Source organism: Gadus morhua, chromosome 22, assembly GCF_902167405.1.
Source record: "Gadus morhua chromosome 22, gadMor3.0, whole genome shotgun sequence".
Lineage (NCBI taxonomy): Eukaryota > Metazoa > Chordata > Actinopteri > Gadiformes > Gadidae > Gadus > Gadus morhua.
Window position 1 is genome coordinate 8,333,546 of NC_044069.1, and position 22,428 is coordinate 8,355,973.

A 22,428-nucleotide genomic window follows, 5' to 3' on the forward strand; every position below is an offset into this window, starting at 1 on the left:
ACCCCTGGGTCTACACAGCCTGTTGCCATAGCAGCAGTACACTCTTCATTTTTTTGTTGTTGAAGTAAGTAAACATAGTTCAAGTGTTATTAAAATTGTTTATCTTACTAAAAGAGTTGTGGCGAATGTTTCACTTTTTAAGGGCTCTCCCACTTTCTTCCGTACTTCGTGACTTTAAATCCACCCACCTGCCTTGCCGTTTGGCCTCTGAGTCTGATTGGTTTGAATGAATAGGTAAAGCCAGGCAGAAAAAGTAACGTCTTAAACTTTTCAACCATTTTCCAAATGTAATAGGATAGATAGCTCTTCATCGGTAGTCTCATATCATATAAACAAGGCATATATATATATATATTTTTTTTTAAATACACTATGCTCATTTGTATCTTCCGGAAAAATTAATAAAATCCAGATTTGTGTTTTCTCCGTGTTATGGAAATCGTCTTAAGGAGGAAGAGCAACACAGCGCCCAACAACGATTCACATAAGCTCTGGTTAAGAGCAGCGAACATGTTGGTGAATCTGCCCCAGGCTTTGGGTTATAAATTCTCCATAGCCAGAATCCAGAAGAGCTCACCTGTGGCATCGTACAAATATAACTCTTTTTTTTTTGACGATTAATAGGCGAAACGGTCTGGGCCGGGAGGATTCCTTTGAACCTGTTAAAAAGAAAAACGAGCAGCTCACGACGTTGACATAAATAAATGGAGGAGCAAATATAGTTGATAACGGCAGAACAAAATATCAAAGGTCCCAGAGCTCCAAGGAGCAGCAGCCGCGAGATGGGGAAGTATATCGCAAATCTAAATCAGGTTTCCGACGCGTGTGTGTGTTGGTTCACAACTAAACCAACGCAACCCACGGGCAAATGGTAAGGCAACTGCGCCCCCGATAGAGAGATGTTTTCATATATATTAGATAAGAATATATATTATGGGCTTTGTGAGGTTTAACAAAAGGGAGAGCCTGATCGAAAAAGCCTGAAGTCTTACTGAACCAGGGCTTGTTGTCGGTTACATTTCCGGGTTTCATTAGCAGTGATTTGATCCTTCGAATATGTTTGCTGGAATTTAAGGATTGGAGTTCCTATTTAGTGGCAGCTATGTTAGCTTTCGACACCCTGCCCCACAGAGGATAGAGGACAGAAAGAGTGAATAAAAACACAAATGATAGGGATAGCATAGTGGCTATCTGGTAGCAGCAGCGAAGCACAGCCATGGGCAAACTATTCAGTGGGGGAGATGAAAACTAAGAGACGTCAAACACTCGGCCAGACTGAAAATATAGAACAGCATTTATCTTGTGATGCTGGGAAAGAAGTTGTACCAAAGCAACAATGACAACTGCAATTACGACACTCATGATTGTTGCCTCAGAGGAGGGAAAGGGGTCGTTACCAAAGCAACCAAACCGAAACAAACCAAAAAATACTGTTGTTGTCCTCGTGTCAATGGCACACGTTGTTGAAACATCTTTTTTTAAGTCTTTGTGTTCATCTTTTTGTTTTGTGTTTATTTTCTACAAAAAACTCAGTTATTCATCTGTCCCTTTACTTCAGCCCCTCCCCCCAACCAGGACCCACCCCCTGTGGTAAATATATAGCACAAAAATATAAGTGGTGAATGCTCCCATATATATATATATATATATGTATGTTTATATATATATATATATATATATATAAGCAAGTCGATTGACAGATCAGAAGATTCTGCAGCGATAACAAAGAAGGGAAAGAAGCACTCACAGAGTGCAGTATGACGATGGGGAGAAGCCCCACCCACGGGGGTCCTAAGCCCCACCTCCTCTCTCTGCTCGGAGCCAATTTGTCCACAGACTGAAAAATAAACAACACACACAACCAGTCGCCTGTTGTCTATTCATCCGGCTGGCTGTCTGAGCTTCAGTTTCTCTCTCTCTCCCTGTCGGTTGTTCGTCTGCTTTGACACTCTGGTACGTCCGTCTGTCCATCCGTCTGTCTGTCTGTCCACCCCACCTGTATTTGTCTGTAAACCTGACTGCTTGTGTGTGTGTGTTTGTGTGTGTGTGTGTGTGTGTGTGTGTGTGTGTGTGTGTGTGTGTGTGTGTGTGTGTGTGTGTGTGTGTGTGTGTGTGTGTGTGTGTGTGTGTGTGTGTGTGTGTGTGTGTGTGTGTGTGTGTGCCGTGAGATGGCAGAAGGACTGAGTAGAATCCAGAAGGAGTTTCTACGTCACTGGACTTCTGTCTCCATCCTGTGTGTCTGCTACTGTGGATTTCATTTTGTAGGTTTGTTTTATAAACTTTTATAAGGTTCCCAGTCCCTGTGTTGCCACCTTCACCACCTCCACCTCCCAGGAAGTGAGGGAGCTCTCGCAGTTCTGCGGTCCTTCACTCCAACTCTTGCGTGTGCATTTGTGTGTGGTGTGTGTATGTGCGTGAGTGTGTGTGTGAGTTCGTAGACAGGTAGCGTTCCAGTGGAGTGTGCTTTTGAACCCGAGCCTACGCCACGCCCACCCCCCCCCCCCCCCCCCCACTATGTCAGTTTGGGCGTTGCCATGACAACAGAAGGACCCCCCCCCCCCCCCCACTGTCTCAGTTGGGGCGTTGCCGTGACAACAGAAGGACCCCCCCCCCCCACACACACACACACATCCTGAAGAGTTCTGTTCTGTTCACCATCAAGTGTTCTTGAGGAGCGTCATGGCCCATGGGTTTCACGGCCTTTCTTGGGGGGGGGGTCCGGGGCTCTCTAACCTGTTTGTCTTTTTTTCGCAGAACCTGATTGGTTGTTATGGATTGCGGAAAGCAAACGTCCAAGAATCGGCAACATAAAATAATGAGGAAACCGTTATTTTTTTGCTCGGAAGATTCCCCTGCACTCCTCTACCGGCACGATTTGTGTTGGCTTTAGTTCAGTTAAGGGTTCTTTGTTGGTTTGTCTAAGTCTTCGGGATTCGACCCAATATATAAGTCTTTGTATCCAGTGGTTGGTTTCTGCTGCCCTGTCATCTCCACTCTCTCTCTCTGTGGTTCAGATCTATGGTTCATGTGAGATCTCTCTGCCCTGTTCCACAGCTCAACAACGGGCTTATAGTTCAGACCCCCGGGCGGTGTCTTTATTCTTTCGGCTAGGCCCTGTTTAATGCCCGGCGCGTTAGCTAATGCTGCTAGCGTTAGCCACGGTAGCTGTCCCCAGGAAAAACAACAACAAAAAAAACAGCAGCAGTTTGTACCCTGCTTTCGGTTCCATTGTTGTTCCTCAGACAGAAAATATATAGCGAGTGTATCCTTTTTCATCGTAATATAAGTGTATTAATTCCCACACTGGCTCAACGTGAAATCGTATCCCCCTTAATGCCATTAACGGCGGCGCTGGTAACGAGTGTCTGTTACGGTTAGCGCCCAGCTGGCGTTTTAAAAATAGTATCTGCAGATTCACAGTGACTGCTCCGTCGTCCTCCTCCTCCACCACCCTCCAGACGCCCACTTCACCGCTTCCCCGGTGAGCCGCCATTCTGTTCCACTCGGCTTTCCCTCCTCCTCTGTGCGCTTCGCCGTGGCGACGACGGTCATCGGCGAGACACATTGTCACAACGAATCAATTAAGTCGGAGCGTTATCCCGTTGAGGTCTTCCCATGGCCACGGAAAAGTCAGGGAAAGCAATAACGTGTTATGTCTCCCTCCCCGGGGGGTCTCTGGTGATGGTGACGGGAGGCTTTTCAGAGGAGATTTGTGGAATGGACAACAAAAACATTGAATGGTATCAGTACCTGGGTGGACATATCGATTTCTTTTGTAATAATTAAGAGGTCAAAAGTGGAGCGAAGGAGGGTTTAGAGATAAGAAACAGGCTTCTGAGCCCCCTGTTCATACAGGATATCCAGATACCATTGAGTGTGCGACATCAGTACAGATTTCCATCTGCTCGCTTGACAAACAAAAGTGGTGGGTTGTGTGTTGAGGTTGTGTTAGTTTGGGGAAACAGTTTCTGGCGGTGAGTGATTCAAACCAAAGCCTTGGTACAAGAGCATGCAATTAAGACGCCCCCAGCTCTCTGTAATCAAACCCTGACTTTTAAGCATCTTCTAAAATATATCCTGTATCTTATATCTCTCTCTTTCTTGTCTGCCCGACCTTGGTTTGGTTTATCGGTGGCTGACAGTATGCTGTGCAGTTTGAAAACAAGCGGCGGAGACGTGGCTGAAAGTGCGCTCTGCAGCCACTCTTGAGATTAGCCTTTGTGTTCCCTCTCCCCACCTCCTCCTCCTCCTCCTCCTCCTCCACCTCCTGCTCCTCCTCCTCCTCCTCCTCCTCCACCTCCTGCTCCTGCTCCACCTGGCTAGGAGGGCAGATACCGAGGTCTACTCATCGTGGAGAGCCGCAGACTTGGTCCGCCCTGAAACTACACAGAGCAGACAGTATGGACTTTCATTCATTCCGTTTTCATTCTTCTTCTTCTTCTTCTTTTTCTTCTCCGTCACTCAAGCGGACCCCGCCCTGTTCCGCCCGTGTCATGCCAACTCCACTGGTGCCCGGTTTGAAGTGAGACGGAGATCCGGTACGACGCCGAAAACCAGTTAGAGGAGAACTGGTTCCACTAGAACCGTTTTGCAAAGCGTGTTGAAGAACGCTTTAAGGGGGGTTGGGTGGGTTGGATTCGGGTCGGAGGTGAGGGGTGGGGGGGGGGAGATGTGGAGGTGGTGGATTGCGGACCCATGCGCCCGGCGTCCTCTTCGACTGCCTTTGTTGGCCATGGTCACTCGTTACCATGGAGACGGACAGCAGCCACGGCGAGTGAGCAGCTCCCGCTGGGTTTCTATCGGGTGGAGCGGTTGTTCTTGATGGCTGGAGGTTCTTAAAGGGTGGGGGGTGGCGGGGCTGTGGCCGGGCTCCTCCCTTACACCATGGTGCAGACGGTGTTGAGGTTGGGGTCGAAGCGCACCGCCTTGCCCTCCACCGCCTTGGCGCTGGTGTTGTACATGGGGTTCTCGAAGGCCGCCTGGCCGTTGTTGTTCTCGTGGACCGAGCAGCCCGTGTACTGGGTCTTGGGCGTGGTCCTGGGAAACAAACAGTACATCAGTGCGTTACAGTCAGAAGTACAGGCGTGGAGACGCATGAATCCAGATTCACTATCAAAGAAGCTGTGAAGAAGATTAGAAGGGGACAGATGTAAAGTGTTGAGACAGTGTAGCCAGTGTCACTTTCTTTCTTGCAAAGTCGAGAAATTGAGAAAAAAGACAATTCCCGAGAGGAGCAGTGGTAGCAATTTGCTCCCCATAATACCAACATTAAAACCTTTTTATCTTAAAGATAAAATGTCCTCATGTTTACCCCTATGATCAGGAGGATGATCATTTTGCGAATAGTCGTACTAGTATTTAAATCATTATAATCATCCAACCTTTTTAAATCAAAGCATCTAATCTAGATGACATTAATATTCAAATGTAACACCTATAATCCTTATTTTTTTATTATGCATAACGCAGACGCCCACCTCTGCTTGTAAAGGTAGAATCCAAAGCCGGTGAAGATCAGAGCGAAGAAAGGCACCAGGATGGCAATGGCCACTGAGCTGCTGTTGGTGCCCAGCTGGGGAGGGGGCGAGTTGTGGCTCTCTGACATGTTCAGACCTGAGACACACACACACACACACACACACACACACACACACACACACACACACACACACACACACACACACACACACACACACACACACACACACACACACACACACACACACACACACAGAGAGAACAAATATGACCAAATGCCTTATGATCAGCAGGTGAACTTTCGTACTGTAACAATATGTAATTTGTGAACGGGTAGCAGTGTGCCGAACATATCTAACCAGATAACAATAGAAACCATTGCAGAGAGACTAATTACCCAAGTGTGTATTTTTCCAAATCATCAATCCCTAATCTCTCCCACTGATATCTGAGCACATGTTTAGTTTCTTTCCACTGTGGTCTGTAGTTGTATCATTCCAAAGACCTCTGGCTGTTACCAACCCCATCTGTCCTATTCCCCCTATCAGACCATCAGAGCCATTAACGTCACGACACCACTGTGGTTCTGATGAACGCACCCAGCCGCTGCAGTCCAAACTGTCCAAAGTCCTTCCCCTGGATGAAGCCCTGAAACACGTATGTGGAGCCGTCTGGCTCCGCAGACACCTGGAGGGGGAGAGGAGGGGGGGGAGAGTTGGAGTTGGGAGGACCAGGGAGAGGACAAAGAATAGGAGGAGGAAGAGGGTGAAGCAGCAGAGGAGGATGAGGGAATGAGGAGGAGGATGAGGAGGAAGAATAGGAGGAGGAAGAGGGTGAAGCAGCAGAGGAGGATGAGGGAATGAGGAGGAGGATGAGGAGGAAGAATAGGAGGAGGAAGAGGATAAAAAAGCAGATGGGTAGGAGGGAACGAAGAGGAGAAAGCGGGGGGGGAGGATGATGAAGAGGAGAAGAGAAGGAGGACGAAGGTAGGACAGAAGGATAAAGAGATGGAGTGTAAAGGATATATATTGGAGAAAAGAAACCGGGAGAGAGCGAAATAAAAGGGAATGACACGATTATTAAACAGTATGAATGTGTTTCATGTGCAAAGATTAGGCCTCCAGAAATATGGAGTGCATAACGATGGTTCACTAGGCACTGGGAGCGTTCGCCTGACAAGTGCTTGGATCCCAAAGAACAATGAGGATCCATTACATACATTAGTGTTGATTAATGGTCTTCATATATTTTAATTATATGAGTTGAGCCCATGCTCTTATTAAAATTGTCACAAAGTGTTCAGGGGGCTGTGCGATGATGGGTACTTTTTGGTCACAAATGGCTTTTGTAATACTGTGTGTGTTGAAACCTGTTTTCCCAATGCGGTTCGCTTTCCTTCTCTCACAATAGCTTTTAAAGTCAACACAGCAGCATGGCTAAACTGTAATTGAATTCTCCCTGGGAGATAATTTCCAGAAAGGTCATATTGACTTTAGGAACGGATGGCACAATCTAAATTTAAATCTAAAGGCCCTGGCTCTAAAAGAGTTTAGGTCATCACTTAACAGGTTCTATTTCTCTTTTTACAACCATTTCATCATGTTCGTCAAATACTTTATTATTGTGTTCTCCTTATAGCGACTAATGTCGACTATGTGAGCCACCACTGACTACTATGAAATCAGGATACCTTCAGTGTCTGAAATGGCCTTATGCCTTAAAATATATTAGCCCTTCTTCTGATATATGTATTCATTGTAAGTCACTTTCAATAAAAGTGTCTGCTAAATGCCCTAAATGTAAATATAAATATACCATACATACACTTCCTCACAATCTGTGTGGGTGGCCATTTCCACGGCCTGATAGTGAAGAAACATCTTGTATGTTGCATTATCCTAAGTAGTAGTGACACTCACAAATCCATCCATGGTCCAGGAGTCATCGGAGATCTTGGCTGGGGAGAGAGCCTGGTCCTTCTGCTGCTTGCCCTGGTTCAGCTGGGTGGCCTGGTACCTCAGCAGCATGAGTCTGGCCTCAGCCGCCTTGTACACCCCTACAGAGGCAGGAGAGGTAGCCTGTTGTTAACAGAACTGCTGGAAGTCTCTCTGAGTCGGCTGGATACTGTATGGCGATATCATCAGTGGATGGTCTGTGGTCCCTTGGTCACCTAGCAACAGTGTGTCAGTCCCAGCGAAGGGCATATTTCGGTTGCACTCATAAGAAAAAAACAAAAAAAAACAAAATCAGCATGGACCAGAATAGGTTACATCTCATGCCAACCTGACATTTAGATTATGGCTGGCCGAAGGTTTTGGTTAAGGTCAGCCGGTCTGGGTAAGAATAACAACAGTCACTGATGATTGAGTTGAGGCAGGGTATGAAGCCGTCCGTGTGGTTCAGGTTTACTATTAGAAATATGCATTAAATACGTAACCTCTAACAGTAGTCAAGTAAATCTCAATAAAGTTTATAATATGGAATAGCCATGGCTAAAGTGTCTTGGAGCTGTTGTTCAGATCACAGTGACTCTTACGGTGTCTCTTGGAATTAAGTTCATCCAGAAAAACAACCTAAAAAAAACTGAAATTGGTATAAAAGAGAGGGAAACGTTTGATATTCAGTTGTGTTTGGGAACACCAGCATCTATTTGGTGTGGGTGAAGGGGAATGGGGGGTTAACACTTTTCATAAAGTCTTTCTTATCCCAAATCTCCACTACATTTAGTCGATTCTCCATTTACACACAAGCGACAGACGTGATACCTTAAGCTAGCTTTTCTACCCCCGCGACGGCGTGAGCTAAACTATTTTGTAGACTCCATTACATTCGATAGATTTACGCGTAGATGTTTGGGGTTTGCTTGCTGGCTGGCACCCGAGAAGCACTACAAAAAGTTAGCCATCTGAAAGCCGGCAGACAGATGGTTAAAGTCAGCAAACTGCCAAGTTTCCTGATAAAGGGAGTAGTTCAGTTTCCTACAGCCCCCCCAGGACCCAACGTCAGAGCAAGAGGATTTGTGTTTGTCTTCATCCCTAGTTGATGGAGTTGTACGACTTCAGTAAGGCAGTGGGCGAGTATATGTGCAAGAGAGGAAGAGAGTGTGTGTGGAAGAGAGAGTGAGTGAGTGAGAGTCAGTGTGAGAATCTTTATGTGTGTGAGTGGAATAGGAGAGAGAGAGAGAGTTTGTGAGTATATGTGAGAGTGTGAAAGAGAGAGCAAAAGGTATGTTTTTGTGTGGGTGTGAACGAGACAGAGAGAGATAGATTGTAGAGAGAGAGCGAGAGAGACAGAGAGAGAGGGAGTCAGACAGAAAGAGAGAGAGTATTAGTGTGAGTCCGTCCGAGCGTGCTTGTGTGGGGAAGCGGCCTGTCTTCTTTCTACATCATGGAAAGAAACCTCCCTGACTGAGGTCATAAAGCATCACCATAAGGGCGGCGGCAGCGCCGGGATACAAATGTAACGCAGTGGGTAAATGTGTGTTTATGTTTGGTCGTCTCAGCCCAGGCCAGCTCCTCTATATCCCTGACATAGCAGCACAACGCAGCGGTGTCCTGCGGCGCGCAGCATCTGGTAATGTTCATGACTTGTCTTATGCGGGCATAAATACAGGCACTAAACATGGGGGGGGGGGGGGGGTGTGTCTTTGCCGCACCCGACAGCAGCAGCTCCAGGTTCCCGTTGCTAAGGGTTACGTTGACGCGTCCCGTGGTGGTGTTGAAGCTGGTGATGGCCAGCGTCATGGGCAGCTTCCTGCTGCGGTAGTTGTACGAGCCCTTCCACACGTAGTTGGGGGCGAAGACGTCATCGGGGACTGCAGCGGAGGAGGACACGGTAGAGTTTACAGTAGAGTTCAGAGGAGAAGAGAGTCAGATGGAGCACACTAAAGTAACAATAGCTTCAGGATTGAAGAGGGCAATATAGAGAACTCTAACATAACCAGAGAGTTCGGTATAGAAGAGAGTAAGATCGAGAACGCTAACATAACCAGAGAGTTCGGTATGGAAGAGAGTAAGATAGAGAACGCTAACATAACCAGAGTTCGTATAGAAGAGTAAGATAGTGAACGCTAACATAACCAGAGTTCGGTATAGAAGAGAGTAAGATAGAGAACGCTAACATAACCAGAGAGTTCGGTATAGAAGAGAGTAAGATAGAGAACGCTAACATAACCAGAGAGTTTGGTATAGAAGAGAGTAAGATAGAGAACGCTAACATAACCAGAGTTCGTATAGAAGAGTAAGATAGTGAACGCTAACATAACCAGAGAGTTCGGTATAGAAGAGAGTAAGATAGAGAACGCTAACATAACCAGAGAGTTTGGTATAGAAGAGAGTAAGATAGAGAACGCTAACATAACCAGAGTTCGTATAGAAGAGTAAGATAGTGAACGCTAACATAACCAGAGAGTTCGGTATGGAAGAGAGTAAGATAGTGAACGCTAACATAACCAGAGAGTTCGGTATAGAAGAGAGTAAGATAGAGAACGCTAACATAACCAGAGTTCGTATAGAAGAGTAAGATAGTGAACGCTAACATAACCAGAGTTCGTATAGAAGAGAGTAAGATAGAGAACGCTAACATAACCAGAGAGTTTGGTATAGAAGAGAGTAAGATAGAGAACGCTAACATAACCAGAGTTCGTATAGAAGAGAGTAAGATAGAGAACGCTAACATAACCAGAGAGTTCGGTATGGAAGAGAGTAAGATAGAATACAGCAAAGAAAACAATAGAGTTCAGAATAGAAGAGCGTAAGAGAGAGACGTTTACACAACAATAGAGTTCAGAATAGAAGAGTAAGATAGGATACGAAGGCTTAACGATATTGTTCAGAATAGAAGAGAGTAAGATAGAATACTGTGGCTTCACAATTTAGTTCAGAATAGAGGAAAGAAAGATGGAATACAATAAAGAAATCAAGATAGTTACATAACAACAGAGAACCGGAAATAATAGAGGTTACAAGAGAGTTCAGAACAGAGAGTGAGATATAATAAATTAACATAATAATAGAGAACAGAATAGGAGAGAGTAAGATACAGACTACACTAACACTTCAATAGGGAGATGAAAGGAATGAACAGATGTTAATAACATTTTAGTGTAGTGTAGAACATAATGGAGTAGCATAGTGTAGTACAGAACCAATAAAATAGAGTAGTATAGTGTTAGTCAAGTCAAAAGCAGAGTTCTACTCTTGACCATAGTAATACGTCCACACCACTAGCTGTTTCCTGCTTTCTTTCCAGATGGAGGATTAAAGAACCGATACAATCTCTCCTCTGAGTGCAGGGCAGTGTGACATTAGCAGTGCACAGCGCCCATCCCTGTGTCTAGTGGTTGTTGTTTCCCACAGTGTTCAGCGTGACACCTGGCCTGGGACCCGGGCCTCATTACAATACACGCAGAACGGAGGATCCAACAGGAGAGCTGAGCAGGATGTAATGAAGTACAGCCAAAGGGGTTCAACCATAGACGTGCTCATGTAAAAATGACACTGGACACTGGACAAGAATGGAATTAATTAAGCCCTGAACTGAATAGAATGCATCAGAATTGAATACTCGAACAGAATACAGTAGAATAGACCTGCATGTATAGCAGAACATATTATACTTTAGAACAGAAAATAATATTCACAATACGGAAGTAATAAATAACAGAATAGCATATAACAGAAGAGCTTTACCGTTAAGCTTTGGGCTCGGAGTTCCAGTTGCAGGTTTGACCGCCTTCTTCTTTTCTCCGGCTGGACAACGAGAGAGAGAGAGAGAGAGAGAGAGAGAGAGAGAGAGAGAGAGAGAGAGAGAGAGAGAGAGAGAGAGAGAGAGAGAGAGAAAGAGAGAGGGACACAGACAGAGAGAGAGAAAGAGTATGAGAGGCAGAGAGAGAGAGAAAGAAAGACAAAGAGAGAGTCCGAGAGACAAATGTCACATAAGCGGGATCGTTCCTCAAACAGGGTAGCCCACCTCCAGACCTCTGCGCTCCCAGGGCTGTTCATTAAGTAGACATTCAATTTGGGAAGGCCATTATCACTTCCGCCACCCACAACCTCTTCCGCCACTCCACCAAATACTCAATCATTTTAAATAGTTTAGCAGCCGCTCCCAGCCAAGTAAAGAATCACCTCCTCGCTCTGCTGATGTGGCCCGAGGCGTATCTCGACTCGGCTAAATAGTTTCGTTTTCGTGCCTTTATTTTTTTTTAACATTTCGCGTTTCATCTTTCAATTATTGTGACTCATTTCGGTACTAAGTTGTGCAATAGAAAATGGGAACTGCCTGGTGGGCACAATCAGCGTTGTCACGGCAACAGGGCATTCGTCAGCAGCCGTCGGTAGCTAACGCTCAGCCCCAACTCTCCCTGATTAGAGTTCACCATAATTACCCAAACTTCGCTCCTTAGCTTCCCACAGCGCTCACCTCTACATATGGGCATCTTCCCGGTCCAGGTGCCGTCGTTCTTGCACACCCGGTGCTCCGAGCCTCCGGCAAGGAAGTGCCCGGGCTGGCAGCTGTACACCAGGGTGTAGCCGAACCCCTGGAGGTCCATGCCCACCACGTCCACGTGAAGGGGGCTCTCGGGCTGCTTACAGGCGTGGGCTGGAGGGTGGAGAGAGGGGGGGGTGAGGACAACACGAAAGAGCAGCACCCCTCTCACGCACTTATTGTGTGTTGTACGTCCTGGCACTTAATGTACGCACTTATTGTATGTTGTACGTCCTGGCACTTAATGTACACACATATTGTATGTTGGACGTCCTGGCACTTAATGTATGCACACATTGTATGTTGTGCGTCCTGGCACTTAATGTACACACATATTGTATGTTGGACGTCCTGGCACTTAATGTATGCACACATTGTATGTTGTGCGTCCTGGCACTTAAAACGGTAATTAGCATTGTGTTGCATCTTATCCTAGCTACAGTATCTTTGTTGTGTGCGGGGAATGGGTTGATTGTTAGTGCTTGGCACTTGGTTCTATGAACATCCTTACTGTACCAAGCGCAATATATTGTTTCTCCCTCTCCTGACAAATGTACTTATAGTTAGTATTGCCGGATGCCCTAAATGTAAATGTAAACGTAGCCGCTCAGCGTAACCCGAAACCGTGGGCGCCGTGTCTGATGAGCACCCCGTCGACTTTTCATTTCACTGGGGGAGAACGCTGCGGTGATAATCGACAGAGGGTGCTTCGTGGCTCTGTCCCAGCGATAAACACGCCATCAAACGAGCATCAATCCCCGAATGCGTCAAACGCACCACTTTCACAACGGTGAATGAGACACGATGATGACATCATTGTTGGTACACTGATTGTTTTTCGTGCCACAAGGAAAGCACTTTGGGGACGCTCCCTGTGGAGCGGTTTAACGGCACGTTGCCATGACGCAAAGCAGCGTTTTCAGGGGAGCCCCGGGGTTAGAGCGGGATTGAGATCGACTCAGATGTTGGAATGAGGCCATGCAGCTTGGTAACATCAGGGATGGGATCGGTTGGGAGCGACCGTCGCTCACAAATAAACAAGGCAACCTGAGTTCAACTCTCCTTAAGGACTAAGAGAATCAATTATATATGATAAACGAGAGGAAGCTAACAGACAAACGGATAGACAGAGAGACAGAGACAGAGACAGAGACAGAGACAGAGAGAGAGACAGAGACAGAAACAGAGAGAGAGACAGAGAGACAGAGAGACAGAGACAGAGAGAGAGAGAGAGAGAGAGAGAGAGAGAGAGAGAGAGAGAGAGAGAGAGAGAGAGAGAGAGAGAGAGAGATACAGAGACAGAGAGAGATAGAAAGAGGAAAGTGATGATAATGATGGTGGAGAGGACAAAAATAGTGAGGGAGCTTACGAAGTTCGAAAGAGAAAGACGACAAAGCTATAATTCTTCTTGAACTTTTTAAAACTGCTTTGGCAATGCACTTGTTTATTTTCTGTGCCAATTAAGCTCTTCTTAATTGAATTGAAAAGAGAGAGGGAGAGAGAGAGAGAGAGAGAGAGAGAGAGAGAGAGAGAGAGAGAGAGAGAGAGAGAGAGAGAGAGAGAGAATGATGACTGTTAAGCTAAAAGAGAGAACAGCAGAAAGAGGGAGAGGGCGAAGACTAATAGGGGGGGCCGGACGGGGGGACTGGGCGTCTCTTACGTATGCAGTCGGGCTGGGTCCCGCTCCATGTCAGGTCGGGCTGGCAGGTCCGCGACGACGAGCCCTGGATCAGGTGACCGGGCTGACACTGGAAGGACACCACACTGCCCACCTGGAGGGAGAGAGACATAGGGAGACACAGGGGCGCAGAGAGAGAGAGAGAGAGAGAGATTTTAAAAAAGATTCAGAGATATATGGAAAGAGACAGATAGATGGACAGAGAGAGAGGGATAGTGTGATGGGTATGTTCACATTGAGAGAGAGTGACATAATCAGAATGGAAAGGGTGGTATGGCGAGAGTTTGGGACAGTATGGGAGAGAGATTGGGAAAGGGAGATTAGAAAACATAGAGAGAGCCATAGTTATTGGGCGTATCTCATCCAGAGGAAGACAGAAGGGCCTAATGTAATAAGTCCATGTACGCTACATTTTGGCACAGACAGAAGGAGGCCTCGGTTTAATTTACAAAGTAATACGAGCGGAGCCTGCTGCAGTCCAATGTTTTAATCATCCAAGATTCATTTACAGTAATTAAATCAACTAAACTTCCTAGAGCACCGGTACGGACTATACGTACTATAAACGATCCTGTTCTGACGGTACTATGTGTGTTTCGTATCCAAAAGATCGTGGAAAGTTTAGTCGAGGCTAAACCGAAACACAGGTTTAAAAAAAAAATACACAACTCCCTTTTAAACTGTGAGGATGTCAGTGCGGCTGCGCACATGATTCAGACTGACATTAACGGCTGGCAGGGGAACGTGACATATAGACAGAGGAATCATTTGTTTCTTTCACTGCCCAGCCTTTCAACAAGTCGAGCCTGGGCAGGTTGCCATTTATTACCTATCCAAGTATATCCTTTATCACGGCTCCAAATGTTAGATGTAGTGTTAAATGTCACACTGTGTCAAACTGAACTTTGGATGACTGTGGTTGCCCGGTTTTATACAACCTGTTTATAGTATCTATATATTCTACCGGTATGCAGCTATATTCCCAACTGTATACAAACTTTATTCCACCTGTATACACTAGACCCGTACCCAATCTATACCCAAAGCCCTTATCCTAATATAATATTGTATGGGTGATACATCTGTGCTATCCACATCTGATCTGTGTACACTCGGTACTCTGCCTCTGTGTTGTATCTCTATAGTAGATGGAGCCGCGCGGCGTACCTTGAAGCCGAAGGTTCTGTTGAGAGAACCGTAGCGCGGGGTCCCCGGGTTCTCACAGCTGGTTCTGGTCGGTTCTGCGCGGCAACGTCGACAAGTTTACGACAAGTTTGAAATCACACAGGGATTCACTGTACAGGGTGGCCTCCCTGCGTCTCTTTCTCGCACACACAAACACTCTCTCTCTGTTGTCATGGCAACAGAAAGTGCACCCCCCTCCCCGTCCGCCATCTCCCGTTCTTCCTCCTAGCCCTCAGCCAATAGGGGGCAGTAGTGCTGCATCTAAAAACGTAAGACAAGGTGTGTGTGTGTGTGTTTGTGTGACTAGGAGGGTCATCAGCATGTAACACACAACCTGACGCAGAGCTCTGGATTCAATACAGCTTCCGAACTGCCCCTCTCTCTCTCTCCCCCTCCCCCTCTCCCTCTCCCTCCCTCTCTCTCTCTCTCTCTCTCTCTCTCTCTCCCTCTCCCCCTCCCCCTCCCCCTCTCTCTCTCTCTCTCTCTCTCTCCCTCTCTCCCTCTCTCTCTCCCTCTCTCTCTCCCTCTTTCTCTCTCTCTCTCTCTCTCTCCCTCTCTCTCCCTCTCTCTCTCTCTCTCTCTCCCTCTCTCTCTCTCTCTCTCCCTCTCTCTCTCTCTCTCCCTCCCTGTCCATCCGTCTTCCTCATCTTGTCATCTCGTTATTTATTCCTTAATACACTCATTCTTTCTTAAGAAGTGGAATGATTAAGCTAAGACATTAGCCTCTTTTAGTTACACATACGGAGTGCCAGTGCACACATGCACGCACGCACGCGCACACGCACGCATCCGTACATATCTAGTGCAAATAAAGGATAATAAACACCTTGCAGTCCTCTCCCGATATGCTCGGCGCGATTCTACTTAAACTTTACTTCATTAAATCGCCCAAGTGATAAATCCCACATCGCCCCCGCTGCATCGCAGAGGCAACTCACATTTTCCAGTTTATTTCTTAATTATTTTCTTTCTGAAAGACGTCCCCACTACGCCAAGTACAGTAGAGTAAATCGGGATGAGAGAGAGAGAGAGAGACAGAGACAGAGAGGGAGAATAGAGAGAGATTGAAAGAGAGATAGAGAGAGAAAGAGTGGGGGAGAGAGAGCGAGAGAGAGCAAAAGAAAGAGAGAGAGAAGGAGAGAGAGAAAGATAGGGAGAGAAGGAGAGAGGGGGAGAGAGAGAGAGAGATAAAGAGAAAGAGTGGGGGAGAGAGAGATAGAGAGAGAGCGAGAATGCATCTCCTCATGCAGCCTTTACCATAATCCACATAATTCAGATATGTGTAGTGGAACTTGTTACATGCCCCACGTGGGACACGAGAGAGAGAGAGAGAGAATTAAATAACAATACAGAAATACATAAAGGTGCAAAATATCACAGGCAGTCACAATCCTAATCCTCGTGAACAGGTTTTCACAGAGCCCATCCACGTTTCGCTCCCAAGGTTTCAGAGCGGCTTCAGGAGCAGCTTCGGGAGCGGCTTGCTCAGGACAAGGCACTAGGGAGGAGGCTTAAAGTGTATGCTAACCCTTCCGTTTAAATTCTAGCAGAATGCCGCTGGCTCTGATAGTCTTATAGGCCCTGTAGTGTGGCCTGCTTGGTTGTGTTTTTGGGCAGCCTGAAGGAAGGTTTCCTCACAAAACGGGCTGGGTTCCAATCAGACTACACTGGCTTCCACTCAGGTCGAAAATAGGATGCTATAGTTTAACTCTAAACTTCCAGGGATGCTTCCTTGTTCACGGGTGTTCTGTTAGGTCCTCGTAGCACGTCTTGGACTTACATTTGAAAGCATGAATAAAACATTATTTCCGAACAGCTTTCAGAGAACACATCAAACATATACATTTCACGGCTATGAATTCAACAATCCCTGAACAATCTCTAGAGCCTGTAGTTACTGGAGTATATTTATACAACCGAAAAACGAAAACAGTTGATTTTCTCCATTATACCCCACGGCCTGTGAAGAGTTAAATATGTTGATACGTTGAGATCTGTACGTGAGTACGGGAGTTGTTTCTTACCGATGCACCGCGGCTGCGTTCCGCCCCAACTGCCGTCCCTCTCGCACAGTCTGGTCGTCGGGCCGACCAGGATCAGGGGCGGGGCACAGCTGAAGGACACTTCCGATTGGTAGATGAAACTCCGCCCCTCCCTGAATCCGCCCACTGGAGTGCCCGGGTCTCCGCAGAACTTGGCTACACAGACACAAAACCGAGACAAGCAAACATTGAAAACAGACACAGGCTCCGACCACGACAACAACCCACAACGTAACACAAACCACAACACACACCACAACACACACACGCATCGCAACACGCACGCATCGCAACAGACACCGCAGTGACAGGCATTTGTGTCTGTCAACTGTCAAGAGTTTCCCTTCACTTTAATCCAAGTTAATTCAAAAAGTCCAATCTGGCTGATTAGAAGGTGCCTGAGGACACCACTTTCAATTATCTTTGTTTATCTACCTCAGTTGCCATCGTTGCTTTAGGAGCACGCCCGGCCCACTCTCTTAATACGTCCTCTCAGATAAACAGTGACATTTAGCCAGTCAGGGGAGGATGCGAAAAGCACCCCCCGGAGCACAATGCCTCCAGCCGTTGCATTGGGAGGAACAAAATGAGTTAAAAAGAGGATAAACGAGCAGCAGAACATCACAGTGATGAGAGACGCCCACCTCAGCTTTTAAGGCATGGTCTGCCATGATAGCAGGACGTATCAAGTAGTTTACGAATGGTTATGAAGAGGGAAAGAATTGTTTGGATAAATCGACATATAGGCATCGCCTGCACTTGTCCTTTAAATGCAGCTTTTGTGATCCGATGCGCCAGATTAGAAAACAACTCCGGAGTCCACAATTGACCCTTGATTTCAAGCTCTTGGAAAAATACTTCTTGGTAAAATAAATCTGCTGAAATGGCGCTGGGGTGGAAGAGGAGCCCTTATGTTGTTCCTACGGTTTGAAATGGAATTAAATAGTCCAAAGCCTTGGCTTTTGCACAGCCCTACATTGTTGTCGAGAGGCTTAAACGTTCGCCGACGTTGAGTGGCTGATCCAGAGAGGCGACGTTCCCACGCATAAATCAAGATTTCCAATAATGGCTGCATGCCAGGAACATCCCGACATCAAAACTGAAGGTCAACTATATAGTAGCATAGCGCTAATGCGGGGGTGCATTAAAAAATGCTTCATCTCAATAGCAGCTGATGCAGTTTGAAACCTGTGACTTTTAAGTTACAAAGATATGGAAATTCAACAGACATTCTCGCTCTGGATTAGGCGAGTGACGCGGGGAGCTAAAGACGTGATCATCAGGATGAGTCCCAGAGTGCCTGGCGGTGTGTACCTGCCAAGGAGACGGAGGAGAACGCTGGCGCATGCCCCGCGCATAGGCACGGGGCATGCTTCTAAATGACAAAGCCACTAGTCTGCTGACACTGTGCCCAGATCGCTGTCACCACACCCATGCTATCCGATCAGGATCTGAGCCTGTCCAACTCAGGATGTGGTCTGGCACGTCGGATCAAAGTGTGAGCAGGATTCGTTCTCGGGACGGTCCAGCCCTGGCAATTAATGCGTCCAGGCATATTTGAATGATAGAAGTCACATTGAAACGACCGAGGCATACACTATGTACGATTGTACGCATATACTTGCTAATTGCACCCATCCTCACTTCTTCTGAGTGTCTTGCAATGTGTGCGCATTGAACAGTGGATGAAGATGCCTTCGTACCAATCGATACTGACTGTGTGTGTGTGTGTGTGTGTGTGTGTGTGTGTGTGTGTGTGTGTGTGTGTGTGTGCGTGTACGTGCACACCACTCACGCAAGCACTGCGGCAGCATGCCGCTCCAGGTGCCGTTGGCCACGCAGGTAAGCACGGCGGGGAAGGAGAGCTCGTAGCCCGGGGAGCAGCTGTAGCTCACGCTGCTGCCCCACTCAAAGTCGCTGCCCTGCAGCGCTCCGTTGCTGATGGCAGGGGGCGCTGCGCACGTCACGGCTGCAGGCGTAGACACAGCGACAAGGAGAAGAAGATTCTTTAGTCAGCCTTATGGTGCGTTCCGTTGACATGGCATTTTTGGCGAGATTTCACTTCTGGCAAGGAAAAGTACACTAACTAGTGTGATGGTTACTGCGCTATTATTATTTGTAGTGTACAAAATACTATACATGTTTCCTTTAGTGGTCGTAATCTGCATTAAGACAGAACCAAAAAACAGGGGACACATTTAAAATGGGATCTGTGCACGAAAACACCTGTCTAATGAAAACCTTCCAGTGGCCAGTCATCAGGCTTATTCACTTGAAGGTGGCTATGATGTGTAGCCCTTGTGCGGTTTAGCCATAGCATGGGGTGCGGTCTACTTACCGGTACATAGAGGCATAGATCCACTCCACGTCCCGTTCTGCGTGCACGTGCGGATCGGGGAGCCATCCTCCTCCATGGCGTAGCCCGGCTGGCACTGGAAGCTCACGTTCTGGCCAATCACAAAGTCCTCTCCGTAGCGAAGGCCATTGGCTGGCACGCCCGGATCCCCACAGTTGATCACTGTTGCAGGGGAGGGATTAGGAGGTGCTGGGGGTTCATCTAGTGCCCGTTATGGTTCGAAATGCCAGCTAAGTGGGGGTACTGAATGCAAAATCTGTATTTTGATTCCAAGGTACAAGCAAAGTGGCAGCTAGCTAGATAAGAACTTTATTTCACCCCATACATGAGAAATTCACTTGTTACAGCAGCCCAAGGAATATAAAAGCGATAATAAAATAAAGTGCATAAAGAAAGTAAGGGACTGAGCTGTTGCAACAGGCTGCCACTTATGCGGCGCCACTAGTCGCATATTAGATGAAGAACGCTAATAATAACCCCTTAGCTGCATTTTTATAAATTTTTAAGATTATTTGGATATTTTCTCTCTGATTCATGAGCTTCTTTAGAAAATCATCAAAGACGCCCTTGTTTCAAACTCACGTCCTTGTGTAACTTACAACCAACGTGTGATGCATATTTTTAACGGCAAAAGGTATCATAAACACATAGTGTTTGAACAGTCCTCCACTGAAGAGATAAATCTTTACCCCTGAATTCTGATCCGAGTTGGTGACGCACATTAAAACTAGGGCAAACGTGGAGGGATTGCAAATAGGGCTTGTACATCAAAATGCATCATGGGAATTTTAGTTACTCTCCCATTTTGAGTGGACTCGAATGAGTTGCAGTTCTGTAAAATCCTGAATTCTCGTAAATATACTATACCATAGGTTTGTTTTGCCATGTCTCGCATAAGAGACGCTGTGGCGGTTTTTCTAAAATAACAATGTCCCCCCATGATGACATAAGGACATTATCTCATGATTAATTGCTAAAAAATAACTAAAAATAATCCTTACCACCAACACGACTAACGAACATCACTAACATATTACTCCTATGCTTCCAAAAATGGAGCAGTTATTGTAAGGTGACAGTGATATACAAGCCAGATTCACTAACACATTATTAACATATTACCTCAAGTACAGAAAAAGAAATCACAAAAAAAACGAGTATGATTGAGTACGATTTCTGTCCTATTTTTATAGCCTTTGTTGTGCTCAGGCAGAAAGAAACAGTGACTGCTTGGCAGAGTGAAAGGGAAAGCAGACTGCTTGGCAGAGTGAAAGTGAAAGCAGCCTGGTTGAGGACACCCAGGGACTGGGGGAAAGAGCATTAGGATTCTCCAGACCGTGCTTGGAGACCGCTGTCCTTCATAGTCTAATAGGCAGTTTAAATGCCTTCAAACCAACACCAGACACTCCAAAGCCTGTTAATAGCGGGGGGGCTAATCCGCTGTTAACGCACTTCCTGACAAGTTACACTTTCTCTGTTGTTTTTTTGTTAACGTTTTTTTTTACCACGCAGCGATCCAAATGAATAAATCTTGCTTTGTTGGCACCTTTTGGTACCACTGTTTCCCCATCTTTAATCTTGTAATCTCCAGCTCAATGCCTTAAACACATATCTATAAATATATTTATTTATGTAAATAAATAAATGCAAATACATATATATTTTTTTTATATATATAAATGATGGTGCTTACTCTAATGGTTTGTAGAACTACCAACAGCCCAAATTATAATAGATGTCCTTTTCCATTTAAACATAAATGTATAATAGCGATTAATAACAATAAATTGTGCCTTTGAGATTCCCTTTGAAGGGCAAATGTCCTAGATGTCAAGATGCCAAGATGATCATATTCCTAAAGATGAGGATCAAATGCTGCAATGCTTTTTCCACCCAGCCTTATGCTAGCTAGACTATTAGCCTGATGCCAGCTAAACCAACAACCTATAATTAGCTAGACTGATAGCCTGATGAGAGCTAGACTGAAAGCCAGATGCTAACTATACCAACAACCTGACATTCACTAGACTAATAGCCTGATGCAAGCTAAACCAACAACCTCAAATTAGCTAGACTGATAGCCTTATGCTAGCTCATCGGATAGCCTAACTCCTTCTCATTGATTGTAGCTTACTTCAGAATGTCGGCAATAACATTTATAAAGTAAATAAAAATAAACCTTCATTAAATTGAGGATGTCTTTTTACATTGTTTTAAGACACACAAGAGTGCTGTATAAGACGAACACATCAGCTGTAATTAGTCACGGCTAACAACAGAATCATTCCATAGATTCATTTTTATGGGTGACAAGGAAAATTGTCAAACTCTTCAAACAGCTGGGGTGAAAATCCACTGCAAACATGCTGTGTCAATGAGATCAGATTTGATCTGCCAAAAGCCCAATAATTAATGGGTAAACAGAAATTAAAACAAAGATTGACATGATAGTTGAAAAAAAGCCAAGTACACATCAGCACAAAACATACAGAAGCAAATAAGGTCCTCTTTGAAATACTATAATAACTATTCATGGAGTGGATGCTAACTGTTTAGAACTGCTGCTATATTCCAAATGTTAGTCCATCTATTGTTGGTGCATTTATCTTATCTTCTCTATCGTGACAATTGTGTGTACACTGGTCGTTCGACTTGCTACTACAGCAACTGTCAGAATTGTTTCGACTTCTAACATTATAATTTAATTTCTGTTGTTAGATTTGGTAGACAATACATCGAATGTCACAAATTCTTCGTACAGCGATATATACAACTGTTGGCACGTCTATCTGCATACATTACTACGAAAACACCTAGTATTAGGACATCATAGTAATGTAAATCGTACTGGTGCAGTTGGGCTGTACTGTTGACCAGGTGGCGTTGGCCTGGCACAGCCTGGTGGTGGCGCCAGTGAGCAGGTAGCCGTCCATGCAGGAGTAGATGACAGAGTGGGAGAACGTCGTCCCGTCCAGACGGAACACTCGACCGTTACTGGGCGTCCCAGGGTTACCACACTGGACCGCTGGGGGGAGAGAGAGAGAGAAAGAGAGAGCAAGAGAGAGAGAGCGCAAAGGAGAAACGGACAGAGAGAGAGTGAGAGTGAGAGAGATAGTTAAGTCCCTTAACAGAGACTACACCGTGGCACAATACCTGAGCACCGTGACGACCCAAAACTGAGGATAACCTTGACCAGATAC

At 45.9% G+C, this 22,428-nt stretch overlaps 1 protein-coding gene across 2 annotated transcripts in view; it reads right to left on the minus strand.

Annotated features, from left to right (window-relative positions):
* Nucleotides 1–2,569: 2,569 nt before the first annotated feature.
* LOC115536286 (CUB and sushi domain-containing protein 3) overlaps nucleotides 2,570–22,428 on the minus strand; it is a 327,005-nt gene continuing 307,146 nt past the window's right edge. For both annotated transcript variants that reach the window (XM_030348078.1, XM_030348077.1), the window contains 13 exons: nucleotides 22,077–22,253; nucleotides 19,211–19,390; nucleotides 18,668–18,841; nucleotides 16,855–17,028; nucleotides 14,813–14,886; nucleotides 13,628–13,739; nucleotides 11,902–12,081; nucleotides 11,169–11,228; nucleotides 9,134–9,292; nucleotides 7,398–7,534; nucleotides 6,078–6,165; nucleotides 5,478–5,613; nucleotides 2,570–5,037 (listed from right to left, as the gene is read on the minus strand). In XM_030348078.1, coding sequence (XP_030203938.1) covers nucleotides 4,878–5,037; nucleotides 5,478–5,613; nucleotides 6,078–6,165; nucleotides 7,398–7,534; nucleotides 9,134–9,292; nucleotides 11,169–11,228; nucleotides 11,902–12,081; nucleotides 13,628–13,739; nucleotides 14,813–14,886; nucleotides 16,855–17,028; nucleotides 18,668–18,841; nucleotides 19,211–19,390; nucleotides 22,077–22,253 — 1,811 coding nt within the window. In that variant the 3' untranslated portion in view covers nucleotides 2,570–4,877. The remainder of the gene's footprint in view (nucleotides 5,038–5,477; nucleotides 5,614–6,077; nucleotides 6,166–7,397; nucleotides 7,535–9,133; nucleotides 9,293–11,168; nucleotides 11,229–11,901; nucleotides 12,082–13,627; nucleotides 13,740–14,812; nucleotides 14,887–16,854; nucleotides 17,029–18,667; nucleotides 18,842–19,210; nucleotides 19,391–22,076; nucleotides 22,254–22,428) is intronic.